This window comes from Leuciscus leuciscus (assembly GCF_965113295.1).
Source record: "Leuciscus leuciscus genome assembly, chromosome: 14".
NCBI classification, from domain to species: domain Eukaryota; kingdom Metazoa; phylum Chordata; class Actinopteri; order Cypriniformes; family Leuciscidae; genus Leuciscus; species Leuciscus leuciscus.
In genome coordinates this window covers 14,961,478-14,983,688 of record NC_138738.1, presented here as the reverse complement: position 1 = coordinate 14,983,688, position 22,211 = coordinate 14,961,478, and the positions used below count along the sequence as shown (strand labels likewise).

The following is a 22,211-nucleotide window of genomic DNA, read 5'->3' as shown; positions in this document are numbered from 1 at the left end:
AATGCTCATGCAAATTCACCACAGGCCTGATGGAACAATCATGTAAAAATTTCCATCTGGCATGGATGAGTTAACCATTCATATCCATGAAATAATAAACACAGTGGTTTGAGGGAAAGAAGATGTCTTTCTGTTTTTACCTAGTCAGCCAGATGTAGAGTGATGGAGATAAGTGGATTTTTAACAGATAGGGTCAAGGATAGGAAAACTGGAATAGGAGGATGTGGAGTGTGTACGAACAAGAGAAAGAGAGAGAGTGTAAAAAACAAAGGAAGGGGAAAAGAGGTGAGAGGGCACATCCGCTTCTCAGCTTTTGTCTCAAGAGTCTGCGTGTGCAGAGACATCTTCACCCTGCCACTGTTACTCTCTCAATTCATATTTCCTTTCACTCTAACACAAACAACGTTCTGGTAAAACTCCATAACCATTGAGCATCTACATTTCAATACTTTTCTTGTCTAAAAACTTTGGCTAAGAGATTATTAATACAATGTTTGTTAAACTCATATTCATTGAGAGACTGGATGAAATAATTGTAATTAAGTACTGTTTACATAAACAAAAAAATATTGTTAATTCCGAATGATTGGTTGATAAATAAAAAAAATAAAAAAAATAAAATTATGTAACAGCACTTATAAATCCCTTATATAAATTTAACATAAAATTAAAAAAAGAAAAGGTTATTTATGCAAATAAAACATATACACTACCGTTCAAACGTTTGGGGTCAGTAGATTTTTTTACTTCTATAATACTTATACATTTAGCAAGGATTACATTGACCAAACGTGATAGTATAAGACTTTTACGTTATTACAAAAATGTTCTGTTTCAAATTTATGCTGTTCTTTTGAATTCTCTGTTCATCAAAGAATTCTGGGGTTGATTGATTTTCACTCAATAATAAGCAGCTCAATTGTTTTCAACACTGATAATGATATTAAATGTTTCTTGAGCAGCAAATTAGAATGATTTCTGAAGGATCATGTGACACTGAAGATTGGAGTAATGGTCGCTGAAAATTCAGCTGTCATCACAGGAATAAATTACATTTATTTATTTTAAATAGTTTTTTTTTTCCTCTCATTTTTTAATAAATAAATGCATACTTTTTTTCCTAAAGCATTAAAAAAATCTTACCAACCCCAAACTTTTTAATGGTAGTTCACTGTAAAAAGTGGTAAGCTGCAATTGTTACATTACAGAGCTATTTCTACCTGATCTTATCCTAAAGTATTGGTTTTGTTGTTGTAACCATACTTCAGTAATGTTAAATAGCATTTTATTATGTTATTTTACCACATGTAGCACATTTTTTTAGGTTACCATTTTTTTTTACCAATAAATTTTCTATTTGCACATAAACCCTGAATTTGAACTCATAATTGTCTATGACTCCGGCTGTTCACAGTATTGCTTATGTTAGCATTGTCATTTAAATTGTTAATATATAAGACCTTATCTAAGAACAATAAACATCAGTCTAGCCTCTCATGCATGTCGACCCAGGGTGTGGTATACAGTGGAAATCCATGTTCCGCACACAGCAGGGCATCTCACCATGGGTCCCGCTCTCAGCCAGCTCTTTCGGTGCCATTCAGATCCATGCATAACATGACATGGAGAGAGGCAGCGGAGGTCAGTGAGGGGTCACTACACAGACTGAATTTGGAGAGCACGTTGGAGAGGATGAACAAAAGACACGGCGCTTCCTAGATCTGCTGCTGTTAGATCTGTTACAGCTGTGTTTGTCGTTTCTGACAATGTGTAATTGAATGATTTAGACTGCCACTGGCATAAAATCACAGAGGCAGCCAAAATGCGACTCCATTATGTTCAACATCAACAAATGGATATGACCCCAGCTGAAAATTATGTGAGTGTGCAAGTTGTGATTTTGGAAAATGTTTGGTTGATAGGTGAACACATCTGACCCATTTTCCTCAATCAGTACAGAATGCAGTGTCAAATCAGATCTGTTGGTTTCAGATCTGAATTCAGATCAAAGGTGAGGAAGTGATAATCAAAACAGGATATGGTCAGTAGTGATTTTTTGTAGAGACCCCTAGAAGACTATTATTCCGCAACAGTTTTAAACAAACACACACACACACACACACACACACACACACACACACACACACACACACACACACACACACACACACACACACACACACACACACACACACACACACACACACACACACACACACACACACACACACACACACACACACACACACACACACACACACACACACACACACACACACACACACACACACACACACACACACACACACACACACACACACACACAGAGAATAATGCCACTTTACTTTTGGGATTGTCAAAGGGTAGCAATTGTATTATTCTGCAAACATTTTGATAGAATGAGAGGCAGAGATGAGCGGGGCCATTCCTGTTATGACCCATAACATAATGGGTCATAACAATGTAACAAAAATACATTGCAGATATGCTCACTAAATATAAACCTAACAGATCACTCAGATATATGTATATCAGCTAGAAATACCTGAATTTGCTGAATGAGTACTGTGCCACTGTACGTCTGACTGAAACAGTCCGGCTGTATTTTATTTTGCATCCTCCTTTTATTCTAAACTGAACTCAAATGGCACTGAGAACTGGGTAAGAGAGATGAAACCATGCTGACGACCTGGGTCTGTGGTGGAGCAGTGAGTTTGACGTGATTAAACTCAAGGTTCTGTGGGGTGCGGACTGGATTGATTCCATTCCTAGAGCTTCCGAACAAATGGGTTTTTGTGGTGCGGACTGATGGGGCAGTGATTTTAGGGAAAAATCGGGTCTATTGGAGACGTCCAATAGATTTTTTGGGTGTGTCGAAAGAACACCACAGACACAGTACAATCCACATGGGAAAATCTCACAGTAAAACAAGCAGCTGTGCAAAATATGATACACCGGTGTTTTGCCAGATGAGAAGTTTATTTATGTATAATCTTATTACTCTTTTAATTATTTGTATAACTGTGTCCACTGTATGTCTGACTGATTGCACTGTATTCCTCCTTTTGATTCTAAACTGAACTCAAATGGCACTGAGAATTGGGTAAGAGACAAACATACAGTAAATTACTTAATTGGGGAACTTGAGAGATGAAACCATGCTGATGACCTGGGTCTGTGGTGGAGTAATGAGTTTGATGTGTGATTAAACTCGAGGTTCTGTGGGGTACGGACTGGATCGATTCCATTCCTAGACCTTCCGAACAAATGGGTATTTGGGGTGCGGACTGATGGGGCAGTGAACCCGAGGTTACCCCGTGAGTCAGTCCTAGAGCTCCTCTTGTCCGATTTTAGGGGGAAATCAGGTCCATCGGAGACATCCAATATCGGAGACGAACACCACAGACACAGTGTAATCACCATGGGAAAATCTCAGAGGAAAACTGGGAGTTGTCAAAAATATGATACACAGGTGTTTTGCCAGATGAGAAGTTTATCTATATGTATTTATTTTATTCTTCTAATTCATTTTATAACTGTATCATATATCTCTTTTAATTTCTTTTACCTGTTTTAATTTTCCTTGCTTTTATTTTATGATTATTTTAATTCCTTTCTGTAAAACACTTTGAATTGCCAGTGTATGAAATGTGCTATATAAATAAACTTGCCTTGCCTTGCCTTGCCTTGCCTTGCCTATAACATGCTATCCATCACCAATAGAAATAAACTCACCAAGGTCACCCACATTGCATCCAAAATCATCGGCCTGCCTATAATAGACCTCGGCCACCAAAACAACAAAGCCATCACACGCATGGCCCGGACTGTCAGCAGAGACCCAGATCATCCCCTCCACAGCCACTTCTGCCTGCTGCCCTCAGGCCGTAGGTACAGGACTTTGCGGTGGAAGCGGGCACGCTTCAGTACAAGCTTTGTCCCTTCTGCCATCGTTGCTCTTAACGGTTTTAAGCGCTAATCCTGCTCCTTACCATCTGCAGATGTGTTGTGTGTGTATTTGTCCATGTTGTCTGTATCTGACAGTGTTTGTGGAAAAGAATTTCCCCCAGGGGAGAGGGGACAACAAAGGTCTATCTATCTATCTATCTATCTATCTATCTATCTATCTATCTATCTATCTATCTATCTATCTATCTATCTATCTATCTATCTATCTATCTATCTATCTATCTATCTATCTATCTATCTATCTATCTATCTATCTATCTATCTATCTATCTATCTTGCCTTATGCAGTATTTTTTATTTATTTTTCATTAATATGCATGCATTGTCGTTCGTCATTCGTTAGGTCAATTATTCATTTTTTTTATTTTTATTTTTTTGGCTCTTATCCATGAGGACCATAAGCTGGACTTCACTTCAGAGTTAAACCCAGGTCACCCAAAGTGTAGCTTTTGTTTTTAATTTAATTATCCTGAATGTTAACTTGGAAAAAAGAACAGAATGGCTAACATTACTCCTATTTTTATATATTTTGAGACCAACTGTATCTCTATAATTTTATCAGACTTTTTAGAGTGAGTCAAAGTAAACTAATACAAAAACTGCATAGAGCATTAAAAATTCATTACTGATGTTTGTGCTGTTGTTTTCTCCTCCGAAATATCACTTTAGCTAACAAGTTGGAAAGTGATATCTGGGACATAGAACAAAACTAAATAAGGAAATTATTTAAAAATTTGAAGTGAACCATATTCAAACATTGCATAACAGAAATTTGTGAAGTTTTAAGTTGTGAGTTTAATTTATCTAATTATTAGACTATTAGACTTATTAGGCAACTTCAAACTTCACAACTTTCTGTTATACATTTAATGTATAGTAAACATTTCATGTCCTCATCATCATATATGTCTTAATATTTTAGATTCTAATATATTAAGACATATATGATAAGAACATGAAATGTACTGCACAGTATGGACATGAGACATGAGCATGAAGTATAAAGAGAGACAAATCAATCGTAGTCATTCTGTGCAGACATAAGATGATACAATGAAGAGTAAGAAGTGTGCATGAGCGTGACACAGAGCGTGTTTAGCAGCAACAGTCAGTGGAGACTCTGTGACAGGAAGCAGTGCTGCGGGAGCTGATATGTGACCAGGAAACTGGCAGGAATCAAACAGTGAGCATGCAGAAACAGGAAGAACCGCTGGTCTCCTGTCTGCTGAGTGTTTGCTCAGCCCACCACCCAGTTCCCATGAGACCCACTGGAAAACAGCTCGAGTAATGGACACTCGCCTCTGAACCAGCGTGCACTGGGTCCGAACCAGAACTCACAAATTTCTTTTTGAGTTCCTGCTGGTAGAGTGGTGAGCATGCACCGGTCAGTCCTAAAGACCACTTCTGCGCAATGCCTCTTAATGACGTCCCATAGGCTGCTAAAATTACAGAATCAATCACGAGAGTCCTAATGGTGATTTTAATGAATGAACTATGCCGCTGCCATCAGTTTTATGTTTGAGTGTAAATTTAACACAGGTATATTAAAACTGCACAAAGCAGTACTCACAGAGGCGGTATGTATACATAAGAATGTCCCCTGTTGTCCAGCATGTAGTTTCATTCCCAGAAATGATTATTGCAAGGATCTTGCACTGACAATAGAATCTCTGTTGTATTACTTATGATTTTATTTAAGTTGGACGATTCTGAAGCACATTTTTCTGTCTAAGAGCAACAGTTTCCTCTCATATCATATTATTTGCCAAACCTCTTGTAATGTTTTCAAATTGATAAGCTTTTTTATACACATGGCCACTGCAAATTTCAACAAATAAGTGCTGTTGGGTAATATACTGTATAGAGTAATCTACAAATTACTCTGCTGAAAAAAAAAAAGAGAAAAAATAATCTAAAATGTGTTTAAATGCATGTGTACCAAGGAAGTAATTGATTCAGTTTGTCATTTAAACAATTGAATATTATGCAGGATCCACCATCGATTCATATATCTGATAATAACTTGCATGGTTCCGAAATGTTCCACTGATTCATTGAAAAAAATCCATTCAAAATATAAATTTCCAAACTGCGTTGCTTGTTCTTGTTCAGCCAAAAGACTTTACAGTACACATAATTTTTTCTCAGAAATATTGTCAATAAAAATATAATTTTGTAGCCGTTCACAGCCGTACAACAAAAACAGTAACTTCGCTAATGAAAAGCTAAAACAATTTTTTTAAAGTGCTACCAATTTTTTACTGAAATATATTGTAGATAAATCAATAGTGTTGCTCATTTTAGCGATGATAGTGCGGTCACATTAGTGAAATTTTGGGAGCAAAAAAGGTCTATTGTCAAAAGTGAAGTGAGGTATAAGTGACAGCTCACACAAGTGGAAGTATGTGTTCAAACAAAATGTAAGGCCAAGCAAAACATTTGATAAAATGAAGTGATAAAATACTTGATTAACACAGCATTTGGACAATTCACTTCACTTTTGCAGGGAACTGAGTTTTCAGCTCCCATTACCAGAGGAAATGAGTGTTTTTCAGATGCCAAAAGAGGAGTGTGAGACCCCCTTAGTGATCAGATGCATGGGCTTTCCCAGCTAAACAATAGGTCTGGGAAACGAGATCAAATTTCAAAAACATTGGGGCTGATTTGGGGAAAATTACAGAGGTTAACAAACATATAGAAGAAAAACAAATGCATTTACGTTTGACAGATGTTTTTATCCAAAGCGACTTACAGTCATAATCAGAAATATTGACACCCTTGGTATGGATTGTTTATCCTTTTGAGCTTTCATTAAAAAAAATCACAAAATATCTTATCGTTCATTGAAGTAAAACAATTGAAAGTGGAGAGAAATAAATGTTTTTGTCCAAAACACGTTGGCCACAATTAATGGCACCCATAAAAATTCTTATGAGTAAAATCACCAAAAATAGAAAAAACACCAGGGTGACTAAGAACATGAAATTATCCAGCCATGACTTCCTGCTTCACAGGAGTATAAATATGTGGAAGCACAAAGGCCAAATTCCATGAATCATCCATCACAATGTGTAAAACCAGAAATATAGTTCTGATGTGCAGCAAAGGATTGTTGAGCATTGAAAATTCCACCATCAGGGAAATAATTTTGAAGTTCTAATCAACAGGAAATGTTATGAATCTGCTTGGAAGAGGACATGTGTCTATTTATATTGTCTTAATGTGTGGCGAGGAGGAGAGTTTGAGTGGCCAAAGACAAGGATCACAGGAGAACTGTAGTTGAGTCTTGAGGTCAGAAAGCATTTTTTTTTTTTTTTTTTTTTTTTTTAAATCCAGCATATTTAGTCGTCAGACACTGGTCAGATAAAACAAAAAAATTAGCTTTTTGCCAGCAAATCCACCAGATCGGTTTGGTGCAAACAGGGATAAAAAGTACCCTATGTCCAAAGTTAAATATAGCACTGGATCTTATATGTTGTGGGCTTATTTTAATTTTTTTGCTGGAGGTCCTGGACATCTTGTTCAGATAGGCTACATGATATCATGGATTCTATCAAATAGCAACAGATATAAAATCTCTGCCAGAAATCTTATAATGGGCCGTGGTTGGACCTTCAATCAGGACAATGATCCAAAACAAACATCAAAATCAACACAAAAATGTGTCACTGAGCACAAAATGAAGCTTCTGCCATGGCCTTCCTAGTCCCCTGACCTGAACCCTAGAAAATGAGTGGGTTGAACTGAACAGAAGAAGCACCAACATGGATCTGGGAATCTGAAGGATCTGGAGAGATTCTGTGGAGGAATGGTCTCTGATCTCTTGTCAGGTGTTCTCCAAACTCATCAGGCATTATAGGGGAAAACTCAGAGCTGTTATCTTGGCAAAAGAAGGTTGAAAAAAGTATTTAACAAAAGGGTGCCATTAATTGTGGCCAATGTGTATTGGAGAAAATATTTATTTCATAAAGTGATTCCCCCCATTCTCAATTATTATACTTCAATGAAAGGTTCGATTTTTGTGATTATTTTTTAATAAAAGATCAAAAGGTCAAGGTCAAGGTCAATTTTATTTCTATAGCACCTTTTAACAACACGAATGTTGACCAAAGTGCTTCACAGTTACATCACAAAAACACATACATTAGAGACAGAGCATATAAAAAAAAAAATCTAACCAATAAACATAAAAATAAAAAACATATATAAAAAAATTAAAACCTAACAACATCACTTTATCGACTTTATCGACTTTTAGACTGCGACCATATCGTGTTTCAAAAATGCATACAGCATTTAGACCTGTTGTTTTAATATGCTTGATCAAAAAGATAAGTTTTAATTGATGTTTTAAAAACATTTAATGTCGGACTCTAATAGATAATGGGAGTGTATTCCAAAGTCTTGGAGCATAAACTGAAAAAGACTTAAGATTTCGGGATGTTTAATAATAACTGTGATGATGATCTAAGTGATCTTTGAGGAGAATATGAACTTAAAAGTTCAGATATATAAATAGGGGCCAATCCGTGAAGAGCTTTGAACACGTAAGTTAAGACCTTAAAATCAATTCTCTGTTTCACAGGAAGCCAATGGAGAGAGGCCTGGATAGGTGAAATATGTTCCCTCTTTTTTGTCCCAGTGAGGATCCGGGCTGCCGCGTTTTGGACAATCTGCAATCGTGAAAGTGATGACTGACTAATTCCAGCATACAAGGCATTACAGTAGTCAAGTCTTGTGGAAATAAAAGCATGTATTACAGTCTCTAAATCCTTAAAAGTCAGAATGTGTTTTAACTTACGAAGACGCTTTAATTGAAAAAAGCTCGCCCTCACAACAGAATTTATCTGTTTGTCAAACTTCATGTCACAGTCAAAAATGACCCCTAGATTTTTGACACAAGAGTGATTTTTTAACTGAAAATTGCCCAAGAAAGCACTGTATTTGTCTGTTTGAGGTTTAGAGCCAAGCAGGATAATCTTTTTTTCATTTAATTGGAGAAAATTGTCATCCATCCATTCTCTAATATCCTTTAAACATGCTAACAGTGAAAAAACAGAATCAGAATCAAAATCAAAAGGATTAACAATGCAGATTTATTTTCACAGGCTTCTTTGTTCATTTACCAAGGGTGCCCATAATTCTGACCATGTATATTGCATTCAAGGTACACATTTCAGCAATTCATGCCTTCCCTGACTCAAACCCATGACCTTGCAATCACCACCCTCTACTGTTTGATCTATAATGTATAATAAATGCATTAATAATAGACACATTTTGTGATTTGACTATGTATTGTTGTGAGGTTCGAGACAAAGCCAAATAATGGTTTTAAATGCCGGATTCTGCCACAGACGCTCTCATGCAAAGAGCAATAACAGCAATTTAAGTGCCAAGACACCTTGACCATTTGTGTCTCATAAGAAAAACTGTCCATTGTTGTGGAGCTCAGGTTGTTTTTTCCTGTTAAACAGAGTGAAGCCATCGCAGCTGTACTCGTACTTGTAAAGTGCTGTGTTTCTCTATTCTTCCTTTCCTCTTAATGTTTTTGAGCACACATGCCAAATCTTTTTAACAGTAACAAAGCTGAGAGCTTTAACACTTAATAGCCTACTTCTTTTAAAATATAATTAAAACTGTGTGATCAATTTGCATGAAATATATACATTATTTGCTAAATGTAATAAGAATAATTATAATGCATAACATATTATGTAAAGAATTCTGTCTGTTTTATATATGATAAATAAACACTTATATATTTATATGGAGTTTATGTCAACAAACAATGCAGTCCGTGTAATGTTGTAAACTGTACAAATCATATAAAAACATTCTTTCAATATAATTTGACATGAAGTACGACAGTGTCTGAGAACTAAATTGACCACCAACTGCACCGAACACTTCAGGTTAAGATAATTTATTTGTAACATCAGTTCAAATGTCACATGCAAGGTGATAGAGAAGAAGCAGTGATCCAATTCGACATTCAGTTACAAATTAACTTTATCTGAGAATGGCATGCTAAAGACACACCTCCCGCAACCTTTGCACAACCTACCTGCCATTTCCTTAATCTTGGAAATGGCTAACAAAAATGAACCTGTCCATGATAAAATGTGACTTCTGAAGAGAAGAAAAACATCAGTTTCGACATATTCTTAATAACCGGAAGAGCCAAATCTCAGGTAAGTTGCCGCACTTAGTACTTTTTCACAGAATTCTGATTCTTACATTCATCATTATGTATGTATATGTTTGTTATAGCTTGTAACATGACAATAGCATTGCAAAGTCCCATGTGCCAAATCTCTTTGGCACAAATGAGCAGGAAGATAATATCTTAATACATAAGGTTGCTAGTTTAATGTTAAATGTTCTAAAATTCCTATCAACCCTCATGTTATTTTACATTCTGTTGTCAACCGCAACATGCCAACTGCTAGGGAAGGTAAGGTGGACTATTATGGGAATCAATATAGTTAACCACACCTACTTGCTAAACTGACGGATAAGACTTAACTATATCGTCTAATGTATGACAGGAAATTTTGAAAAGGTAGGCTTCATCCAACTCCTATTCTATTGTTATATTGTGTATTGCAATAATGCTAATTAAAAAATACATATATTAAGGATAAACGTAAACATAGAAGATGTAAAAAATGCTTCTAAAATTTCAGGAACTTCATGCAGGTTGCAGTTTAACTATCATGTCAAAAGCTGTGTTGAACAGCATAGCTTTCAGTCACTTTTATATGCGACAACAACAATAGTGCCAATGTAATCAGTAACAAACAACGCAGGACTATGGGGAGGGTGTGTATGTAGTGTATACATGATCTTGGGGAGGTCAAGTGAAAGACTCATTTTTGTGGCGTGTTTGTTTGGACCCATACAGTGAGGTCTGATAAAGCATTTGGGAGCTGTTAATTTACAAGTATCGTAAGAAGATAAAGGACAACTCAAGATCCAAGCAGTTCCTACTTCACCTTTCCTGAACCTATCTTACTTGCTTTTATAATGATACACACATACGGACACTTCCTTTTGGCTGGCTTTTAGATCCTGCAGGTATGCTGTTACGGGGGCGTCCTGAGAAAGGAAGAGATAAAAGCAGCTCCTGTGGAGTGTTTACTACCAGCAGTGCTGAAATGAATAGTGGGAGAGTAAGGGAGTGAGAGGAAGGGCCCCTATAAAAAATGATTGAACCTTCTATGAAAAGCAGCCGCTGTGGAAGTCACAAGGAGATAAGCAGGAAATGCTGAGAGCCTGAGAGGTGGAACATAAAGCATTTATTTCAGACATATGCAGTACATAACACAACTTTAACGTTTTGGTAAATTGGTGGCTAATTCGTATGTTCTCATTTGCATGTTTCATACAATCTGCTAAGGGTTTAAGGGTGGCCATTCATGCTTACTTTTTTTTTTCTAAAAATGAATCACACTGTACGAATTCACACAAAATCAGCATCTCGTAAAATAGGCATGCTTTCTAATGCGATTGGTGTGCAGTCATGTTTAGTTTCCACTGACTTGTTTAGTTTTAGTCTTAGGAGGGCGTTTACATGACATCGTTTTCAACTAAAAACAGCCTACCGTTATCGTTTCCATGTAAACTACAAAAACGTGAAAACGGTGACGTTATACACATGCGTATTACGTGTTCAGTCTATAGTATAGTCTGGCATTATGCATAATATTAATACATAATGCATAATACAGCGTTTTAGTTGTTTTCACGGATCCGTGTGAAGGGGGATTGTTTTGACATTGGTGTTGTCTGTACATGGAAAATGCAAAGATGCCATTTTTTTATTCTACTGTATGACAAACTTAAAATGGCAGATAATCTTTAATTTTCAGGAAAATTTATTTAAGAGACAGTAGTGAAAATTATTATTGGATTTAGGATTAATTTTTGATCTTACATATTTGCAATCATTAACTACCCAGATTTTTGTGTGTGTTATTTAACTGGCCATTTGAACAAGTTCCTTGAAATGCATTGTAGCAGAACACATTGACTTTATTGTTTTGTACAGCCCTTTTTTGTATTTTATTGCCCTTATTACACCTTATTATGTGAAAGTTGCAGCATTCTGTGGTTAAATATGTTTGCATAATGATGACTAAACTTTACAATTGACCAATGTCCTATGCAGTCAGTTTCTTAGCTGGTGTTAGTTTCATGTCTCTGGTATCACTCTTTCTTCACAAATCATAATCATAATAAACAAATATATATTTAATGTCCATTTATTTATTTATTTGCTAAAAAGTGAAATAATGTATAAAATATACTAGTTCAGGCTGAAAAAAATCATCTCTGCTTTGTGTTCTGCTCGACCCATTCAGGGATTATTTGGCACAACTGACTGTGCATTATTCCTTATAGTGCTGGATACTGTATACTACGGTCTTGTTGTTTATTTTGTGTCTCATACTGTATATGATGTTGTTGTTTGCAGTAGGGTGTATGTGTTCAGTCTTGTGGTGGGGTATTAAATGTGTCAGCATGTAAGAGTTCCTGATTATTGGTGAATTTATATTTTGAAAAATTTGTGAAAATGTTGCAATTAATAATATGCTGCAAGGTCAGATAAGTTTACACAGTCACATTCTTTTAAAAATAATAATAATAATAATAAAAACGTTGCATTTACAAGCAAACATTATAGAAAATGCTATTAAAATGAAATTATTATATATTATTATAAAAAATGTTTGTAGAAAGAATAAAAACTTTTGCAGTCAACCTTGACTACCCATTAAAACATAAAACAATTAGTGCTGTCAAATTGATTAATCACATAACATAACATTTTTTTGTTTATATGATGTATGATGTGTGTATGTACAGTATGTATGTATATGTACACTCACCTAAAGGATTTTTAGGAACACCATACTAATACTGTGTTTGACCCCCTTTCGCCTTCAGAACTGCCTTAATTCTACGTGGCATTGATTCATCAAGGTGCTGAAAGCATTATTTAGAAATGTTGGCCCATATTGATAGGATAGCATCTTGCAGTTGATGGAGATTTGTGGGATGCACATCCAGGGCACGAAGCTCCCGTTCCACCACATCCCAAAGATGCTCTATTGGGTTGAGATCTGGTGACTGTGGGGGCCATTTTAGTACAGTGAACTCATTGTCATGTTCAAGAAACCAATTTGAAATGATTCGAGCTTTGTGACGGTGCATTATCCTGCTGGAAGTAGCCATCAGAGGATGGGTACATGGTGGTCATCAAGGGATGGACATGGTCAGAAACAATGCTCAGGTAGGCCGTGGCATTTAAACGATGCCCAATTGGCACTAAGGGGCCTAAAGTGTGCCAAGAAAACATCCCCCACACCATTACACCACCACCACCAGCCTGCACAGTGGTAACAAGGCATGATGGATCCATGTTCTCATTCTGTTTACGCCAAATTCTGACTCTACCATCTGAATGTCTCAACAGAAATCGAGACTCATCAGACCAGGCAACATTTTTCCAGTCTTCAACTGTCCAATTTTGGTGAGCTCGTGCAAATTGTAGCCTCTTTTTCCTATTTGTAGTGGAGATGAGTGGTACCCGGTGGGGTCTTCTGCTGTTGTAGCCCATCCGCCTCAAGGTTGTGCGTGTTGTGGCTTCACAAATGCTTTGCTGCATACCTCGGTTGTAACGAGTGGTTATTTCAGTCAAAGTTGCTCTTCTATCAGCTTGAATCAGTCGGCCCATTCTCCTCTGACCTCTAGCATCAACAAGGCATTTTCGCCCACAGGACTGCCGCATACTGGATGTTTTTCCCTTTTCACACCATTCTTTGTAAACCCTAGAAATGGTTGTGCGTGAAAATCCCAGTAACTGAGCAGATTGTGAAATACTCAGACTGGCCTGTCTGGTACCAACAACCATGCCACGCTCAAAATTGCTTAAATCACCTTTCTTTCCCATTCTGACATTCAGTTTGGAGTTCAGGAGATTGTCTTGACCAGGACCACATCCCTAAATGCATTGAAGCAACTGCCATGTGATTGGTTGATTAGATAATTGCATTAATGAGAAATTGAACAGGTGTTCCTAATAATCCTTTAGGTGAGTGTATATACACAAACATATTATATAAATAAATATATATATATATATATATATATATATTAGTACTGATTAATCGCAATTAATCGATTCTAACATAAAAGTTTGTTCATATAATATATGTGTGTATGTATATATATATATATATATACACAAACATACACACATATATAATATAATATATATGTGTGTGTGTATATGCGTGCAAAAAGCATATGTATACATATATAAATGTATATATATACAGTATATATATATATATATATATATATATATATATATATATATATATATGCACAAACACAGACACACATATATACTATAAACACACAAAAAAGCATATGTATATATAAATGTATATATATATATATATATATATATATACAGTATATAACAACATATACACACATATATTTAATTAACAAAAACTTTTTTAAATGCAATTAATCGCGATTAATCGATTTGACAGCACTAATACATATATGTGTGTGTGTGTAGTATAATAATATATACACACGTATATAATATATACACACAAAAGTTTAATGTAAGATGTGATTAATCATTTTGACAGCACTAAAAATTATATGATGTTGTATATTTATAAAGTTGCAGCAGAACTCAAACTCTAGCAGTACTAAACGCCACTTCTGTGGTTGCTGTTAAATTGTGATTTCTACAGGAAGCAGGAAAACATGGGGTCTGCTGCACACACAGTGTGTGTGCTCCTGTGTTTTTGGGTCTCAGGATCATGCTACACACTCCAGACTGTGGGCCCATGTACGGTCAACCGAGAGACGGTGAGGAAAAACAACACACACTCAGGCCTCTTTTGTTCCCCGAGCCAGAGCAAGTGCTGCTACATCAGGAGTATCCTGTTTGTAGGCACTTGTTTCCTGTTTTTGGTGACAGAGGTTTACCCAGTCTGTAAGTAGTTTATCTCGTGAGAAAATAAAAGCCTTGTTTCTTATCTGAAATGACAAGTGGGTAATCTTCTCTTTTTATCTTTTAAACCTTCATAGAACAGCAAAATTATATTTTATGTAAATGCAGTTTATCCTCATATGGCTAATAGGCCTACTATTTCATTGCACAAGACTGTTTGGTGCTGACTCCAGAAGTAAGTTTCACAACCACCCATATAATTCTTAATTCTTTCTCCAGGCTGAATTTGACTGCAGTGGGAAAACACTTACGTCGGTACCACAGCACATCTGGATGAATGTGACCAAGTTGGATCTGTCTGACAATCTGTTAGACTTAACCCACAGTGACAGTTTCAAGCGCTTGAACCTCTTCAGCCACTTGCTCAAACTGAACCTATCAGGCAACTACCTCCCCCTACTGTTAAAAGAACATCTTTACAGCCTTTCTTCTCTTGAAGTACTAGATCTGAGTAGGTGCAAACTGGCCGCAGTGGAGGCAAACGCTCTGACCAGTCTTTCCAGTTTGCAGATGCTCTTCCTAGGGAACATTCCATCTGTTGCAGTTCAAGAACTGAGAATGAACCAGTTTATTCAACTCGGAGGAGAACTGAATAACAGACAGGAAGTGGGAAACAGAGTAATGATGATCAGACACTCAAAACACATGACACAGGATCACCACAATAATGGTATGAAAACTATGGTCTTGTATTTATTTTGTTCGTTACTTGGGTCAGTGACGTATATAGTCTAGTTTCTTTTCCTTATAAATATAGTCTTTGATTTCATGTTGGTTACATATGGATTTTATGCCATTTTCAAGAAAAGGTTTATTTGAATGACTTTAAAAATGTCATGTGGTATAATAACCATCAAGTAAAATGTAATAACCATCCTAATCATTATTTTCAAAAATGTTTTTAAATATTGAATTACTGAATTCATAAAACATTGTTGTTATCATGAATTTTAAATTCATAAACATGATTACATTTTTTGGCAAGTCATACGAAATTACATTTAACAATCTGAGCTAATCTTGCCTTGTTATAAAAAGGTAAAATGATCTGATATTTTAAAACTTACTGACATTGACACACAGTCACATATTCCTAGTTTTATCCATTTTCCCTACCACATTGCACCACATTGTCTACATCGGTGGACAACATTTTTCAATTATTAATATGCAGTGAAGTAATTTTTTTCCTTAAAAATAATAATAGCCAGCAAGATTATGCCAAACTACTTAATAATGTTTTTCTCCATTATGGTGACAGTTGTATCACCCTGACATTTTTGCCCCCTCCAAAATAATACCATTTAAATTAATTTTAAAACAGCAATAAATAAAAAAAACAGCTCATCATAAACAATGTGTATTCCAATAATTATAAGTGAATTGCATGTTGGACTAAATTCAATCAGAAAATGAAGGCAACCCAGTCACATCTTACAGCCATTTCATTCATTTTCTCTGCATTATATTTATATGGACAAAAAAATATCTATGTGAGTGCCCCAAGACATTTCTTCTTTATTGAGGTATGGAAATGGACATTCACTATCATTTCAATATTATTTCTTTTTCTCATGGCAGGATATTCTAAGGATGTCAACCGTGGAGCCTTCCTCCGTAAACTACTCACAGCGGATACAACCCCAAACATTACAAATAATGGTCAAAATCTTTTTTTCTTTATTAATGTAGATTATTACCTGTGATTTCCTTTTTAATTCCTACATACAGCTGAGACTCAGCTAACCATTAAAAATGCCTTTTTTTTTCAGGCTCAAAGGCCCCTGATGATCCCAAAACCTCTTCGGAGAGCTGGAAGGTCCTTGTGGCTGTTCTGGTGTCAGCTATCACCCTCTCCGTTCTTATCGCTGTGATGGCTAAATGCAAAGTCCTGCACAAGTATCTGGCAAGCTACAGACACTCCAGGCTCAGCGAGGTAGATGGCACGAGTCAGTGTGACCCTGCCAACTTTGAGGTGGGATTCTCGACTCACGGTGGCCCAGGGACTCGCGCTGCTGCACATACTGATGACATCGAAGAGGATGACGATGGGTTTATTGAAGATAACTACATTCAAGCAAGTGAGAGTGAGAGAGCCACAAGAGCAGCAGCACTGACTGAAGATGATGATGATGATGAGGAGGAAATTGAATTTAGTATTGGTTAGCCACATTAAGTCTAATCTTATTTTTGTGAACTATTCATTGAATGATTAATTGAGAAAATTAATACAGTGTCCCCATTAATATTTGAACACTTAAGTCACATTAAAAGACGTATGACACTGAGAACCATTAAAAAACCACTTATATCTAATGCTATGAAAATCATAAATTTTAAATAGATGTCCAAATAGTTTCTTGGGACACTTTATGAAAGTATTTGAAAATGTATAAATCAAAGTTTAATTACATTTGAATGTAGGCCTTAATATGTTAAGCATTTTATACAATATTTGTTAACATTAATCATGAAAGTTATTATAAAACTTTATTTTAAATCATGATATTAATAATCATTACGTTTAATGATTTGTCCTTCTTGGATATGCATTTACTATTAACTACGTTCTGGAAAATATACATTTTGTTTCTAGTATGTTTCATTTTATTTCTGAATTAAATTATTTTTTTTCCAATGTTTTTCTTTTATTGGCCACTGGGCGCCGCCAATGTCTATATTGCCTAGATATAAATTATTATAATTTTATTACAGTTTATAAGTGGTAGGCCTATATATAAGACAAATTAAACATTAAATGGCATTCACATTAAACTAATGCAGTGTTAATAGGATTATTTTGTGTGTCTGGTCACCTGAAAGTAGTTGAAGTTACGTCACACCGCTTCTATCTACACTGCAATCGAGCGACGCGTCAATACTTGAACAGCGTTGGTTAACTATAATGGCAGGGTTCTAGTTTGGACGCGTCGCGTCTCTCACAGTGTACAGCACAGCAACAAGCTCAAGCTGCACAACCGGTTAGACGCCTCTAAACCCGGAAGATGCGTGTATAAGGGATGGGGAAGATCTCGCTTCATTTCGAGTGATTAAACTTTACCAGAATTGACGAAACTTAAGCACCTGTCAGTTACTTCTTGTCATACAACAGCTTTGGTAACGATGGCAGCGTCCGCGATCTTCATCCTGGACTTGAAAGGCAAGGTAAGAGCGCGTGCACCTGTCGGAGGAAGGTCGAACAGTTCGTACTCTCAGGATAGACTGTTTCAGTTTATTTGAAACCTATATAGCTACAGATAATCGAGGTTTAAAGATCAATTGCCAAAGTAAATTCTATGTACTTACTCACTTCAAGGTTTCTAAAACAACTAATGATGTCAAAATACCACAAGACCGGGACACTCCACATCATCACTTTTAAAGTGACCAGCACTTTCACTAAAGGAAGTTGCTCTGTTCATGTTTGTATGTTTCTATATATAAATGCTGTTGCAATAACAAAATATAGGCTCAGGACTGCTAACAATTTTATTTGTATTTTGTTTTGTACATGTGCTATAGTATTTTTTAATCCAAAAAATTATAGTATGCCTGTATTGACAGTATTGCCTGATATATCACCACACTACCGTTGGAAGTTTCACAATGACAACTGCCTCTCCTTGGACTTGACTAAAAATGACTGACATTAATTTAATGACCAAATTTAACACTCTTATGGAAATATGATAATATTTTGTAATTATCATTTAAATCTGACTAATTTTTGAATTATTTGTCATAAATAAACATCTCATGAACGTGTTATGGGGTTTCAAATAAAAAATGACTTTCTGTTACGAAACAAGACATCGATTTCATACATGTACACTGTAGTGGACACCCAAGACTTAAATCATGTTTATCAGGCATTTTGGGAGACACAAGTGAATAGGGAATGAAATTCTATTTCAGATATTATTATTAAAATCTTGCCAGTTACTATTCTCAGTATTACGCTTCTTTTTTCATTACATGTTGCTCCAAGAACACATTAATATGCAGATGTTCTGTATATCATTCTGTTATATCTTTCTTAACATAGTTGAGAATCATCTTTATATAAAGTTTGGTATATAAAAAATCCTCTAAACCTAAAAATTGATTGCTGATTTAAAAAAGATAGCATTGTTTTTGCCTATTTATGTCTTTTTATTTAAAGAAAATTAGTCCTGCACAGAGGACATAGCATAACATATTAATAAAATATCTTCATATTTAATATATATATATATATATATATTATATATATATTATATTATATATATATATATATATATATATATATATATATATATATATATATATATATATAAGACAATATAAAGATATTTATATAGAGAGAGAAGCTCAGAAGACATTCATTTGTAATGGGTGGATAAGAGTGTTTCCATGAAAACGGATCCTCAGGGTCTCAGTGGAATGGATTACCTTCCAATATACCCCTGGATTTTGGCAGTGCTGATGAAAGCACTCTTGTCTGTGCCCTGGAGCAATCCAATATCTTCATCTGAAGGAATACCTTTACACCAGCCACGTTAAAGTCAGATTTCTCTGATCCTTTATGTTTCACCCTACTATACTTTCAATGCACCTGTAAAGTGCAAAGTTTAAGCATTTGATTGCATCTTGGATATTGGTTGATAACTCTTATTGATTGAGCTGTTAACATTTTCTCAGGCTGGTTTGAGTCTATGCAAATAAACCTTGTGCTGTAAGTGTCCTTTTGGCCTTTATTACAAGTGTCTACTTTTAAGGACATAAGGAATCCATTTTGTGTGATGACTGGTGTTGAAATATATAAAAAAATAAAAAAACCGGACCAAAACCAAACACAAAACCCATGTCTAGTTTTCCCCTAAAAATGGATTGATGGGGGTCTTCAAGGAGCAGAATTGGGATACTCTGTTTTATGACATTCTTATGCTTTCAACTTTGTTTCCATCTCTAAGGTGCTCATATGCCGGAACTACATGGGCAACATAGATGCCAGTGAGATTGAACACTTCATGCCCATAATGAATAAGAGAGAGGAAGATGCAGATTTGTCACCAGTGGTTATTCATGGCTCCACCCACTTCCTCTGGATCAAGCACAGCAACCTGTACTGTATCCTCCATATGCTTGTAAATGTAAAAATATAATCTTCCACTTCTTTTGTGAATATTTGTCCTACTGTTGTACAGTAATAGCTCTGCAAATTTTTAGCATATTAACCACTTAACAGATTTTACTCAGTGGTTGCAGTAACAAAGAAAAATACCAATGCTGCTCTTGTATACTCCTTCCTGTACAAATTAGTTGAGGTAAGTGAGTTTTATATCTATCAACATGACAACGCCTTCAATAAAACCTTGCACAGCACAATCTTGTTGACTGTGTAAACATCAATATCCTAAAAAAACTGCCGTAGCACAATTCCTCACTATAATATATCCTTACCAAATGTATGTGCACTTATAGTAATCTTGTTTTGACCATTTGTTTGCAGGTGTTCATTGAATATTTCAAGTCACTGGAAGAAGAGAGCATTCGAGACAATTTTGTGACAGTATATGAGCTAATGGATGAAGTCATGGACTTTGGATTCCCTCAGACCACTGACAGCAAGATTTTACTAGAGTAAGTTTTGACAGACTCACCATTCAACCATCACTCCTCAGAGAACACTATTCATCCTTCACTAAACAGCGCTATGAGGGATCGCCATTCATTATTCAAGCTCAGTGCTATTCATAAGTCACTGTATATGCTTTGTGCAGAGAGCACAGTTTGACAAAAACAATTTTTTTTAATATAACACAGAGAGATGATTGGGCCTGAGAAATGTAATGTAGTATGTAAGCATAAAGAGACATTTTAAAAGTTGCCATGAAATTCAAATTCATCCTATCTATTTTCTAAAACAATGTTATTGGTCTTATTGTGAACAATTCATACATGCATATGTTACATTTTGAAATATTTTAATTTGAGCTCCCAGTGGAACGACAGACTTCTCTGTTTCAAAACGGAAGAAAAGATCTATCGCGACTTCCTATTTAATCATGACTTCTTCCCAGTGGTTTATCTATTTAGGAGATCAAAGGTGAACTATGCAGGGTTTTTTTTTAGCTTAATTTACTTTAACTGAACAGCTTCGGAGTCATTGGAATGGTTATATGACTTTTTTCGGGTTGAATGGTGCTCGCACCCCCCTAGCGCCGGTGAGCGGAAAAACCACCCTTGCAACTTTCCATGTGTTCGCCGGCTTCTTTGAAAACAAATGCACATGACCAGAGGGAGAAGATGGGACGGGGGAGAGTCGCCAACGAGTTTTGATGACAGTGTTGTCAAATATCTATTCCGAAGCTGTAGGGGGAGCTCTGTAGAGAAACCCGCGAGCAAAATGCGAGAAAACAGCGAAGAAATTGCCAAAACTGCATAGCGCCACTTTAAAGAATTTTCAAAATGCAAAATGTGAGCTTGTTTAGCTTATTAAAAATGTTATTAAAACAAGCTGCTTTATTTTACATCGAGAAGGTCGCCCCTGTCATGGGTGCTGACATGTTAATATCACTTGACCAGCCGTGTTATAGAAGTGACCATGTTACTAATTCTAACAATAATAGTATATTTACTTTTATAGCATTTTTAGCTGACATTCGGGCATTTTAAAAATAATAAACATAAAAGTAGAACATGCTAAATAAACAATATAACAAGAAAACACAATATACATTTTCTTGTCCAGCAAATGATAAAAAGGCTAAAGAACAAACCAAAAAACATAGTACATATCATTTGTTTGTCAGATCTTTGTAAACATCTTTCAGGTTTATAAGTGCTTATCAGTTTTTTGGCTTTGCAAGCAACCACTTAGCAGATAGCTAATTTTTGCTAGGTCTCACTGACAGCAACACAATACCCTGTCAGCTGGAGACACTTGAGGTTTGAGCACACATCTACAGTTCTCAGACCTTGTTCTAAAAACAACATTGATGTAGAATCGATTTGGAATGAATGAGGAAACCAATGAATTGAATATTTAGTGGTTTGTTTTGGTGTTTTAAGTAGGATGCTAATGTTCATCAGGGGTGATTGAACACTCACTCTGATGTTAGTGTTCACACTGAATTCTTTTTTAATACAGGTTTTTCATGTGTGAGGTGATGGATGTGTGGTAAAGAAAACATTATAGTTATATAAGTGATAAAAA

At 35.7% G+C, this 22,211-nt stretch overlaps 2 protein-coding genes across 2 annotated transcripts in view; both read left to right on the top strand.

Moving 5' to 3' along the window:
- Positions 1-10,010: 10,010 nt before the first annotated feature.
- Positions 10,011-17,651, top strand: cUnh1orf210 (chromosome Un C1orf210 homolog). Its single transcript, XM_082136612.1, has 5 exons — positions 10,011-10,163; positions 14,751-14,868; positions 15,233-15,683; positions 16,595-16,675; positions 16,786-17,651. The coding sequence occupies exons 2-5, from the start codon at positions 14,764-14,766 to the stop codon at positions 17,178-17,180; spliced, it is 1,032 nt and encodes a 343-aa protein (XP_081992738.1). The 5' UTR covers positions 10,011-10,163; positions 14,751-14,763; the 3' UTR covers positions 17,181-17,651.
- Positions 17,652-17,933: 282 nt separating this feature from the next.
- ap1m3 (adaptor related protein complex 1 subunit mu 3) overlaps positions 17,934-22,211 on the top strand; it is a 16,931-nt gene continuing 12,653 nt past the window's right edge. The window contains exons 1-4 of the mRNA XM_082136611.1: positions 17,934-18,178; positions 19,966-20,122; positions 20,252-20,319; positions 20,505-20,635. Of these exons, the coding sequence (XP_081992737.1) occupies positions 18,137-18,178; positions 19,966-20,122; positions 20,252-20,319; positions 20,505-20,635 (398 nt within the window). The 5' untranslated portion in view covers positions 17,934-18,136. The remainder of the gene's footprint in view (positions 18,179-19,965; positions 20,123-20,251; positions 20,320-20,504; positions 20,636-22,211) is intronic.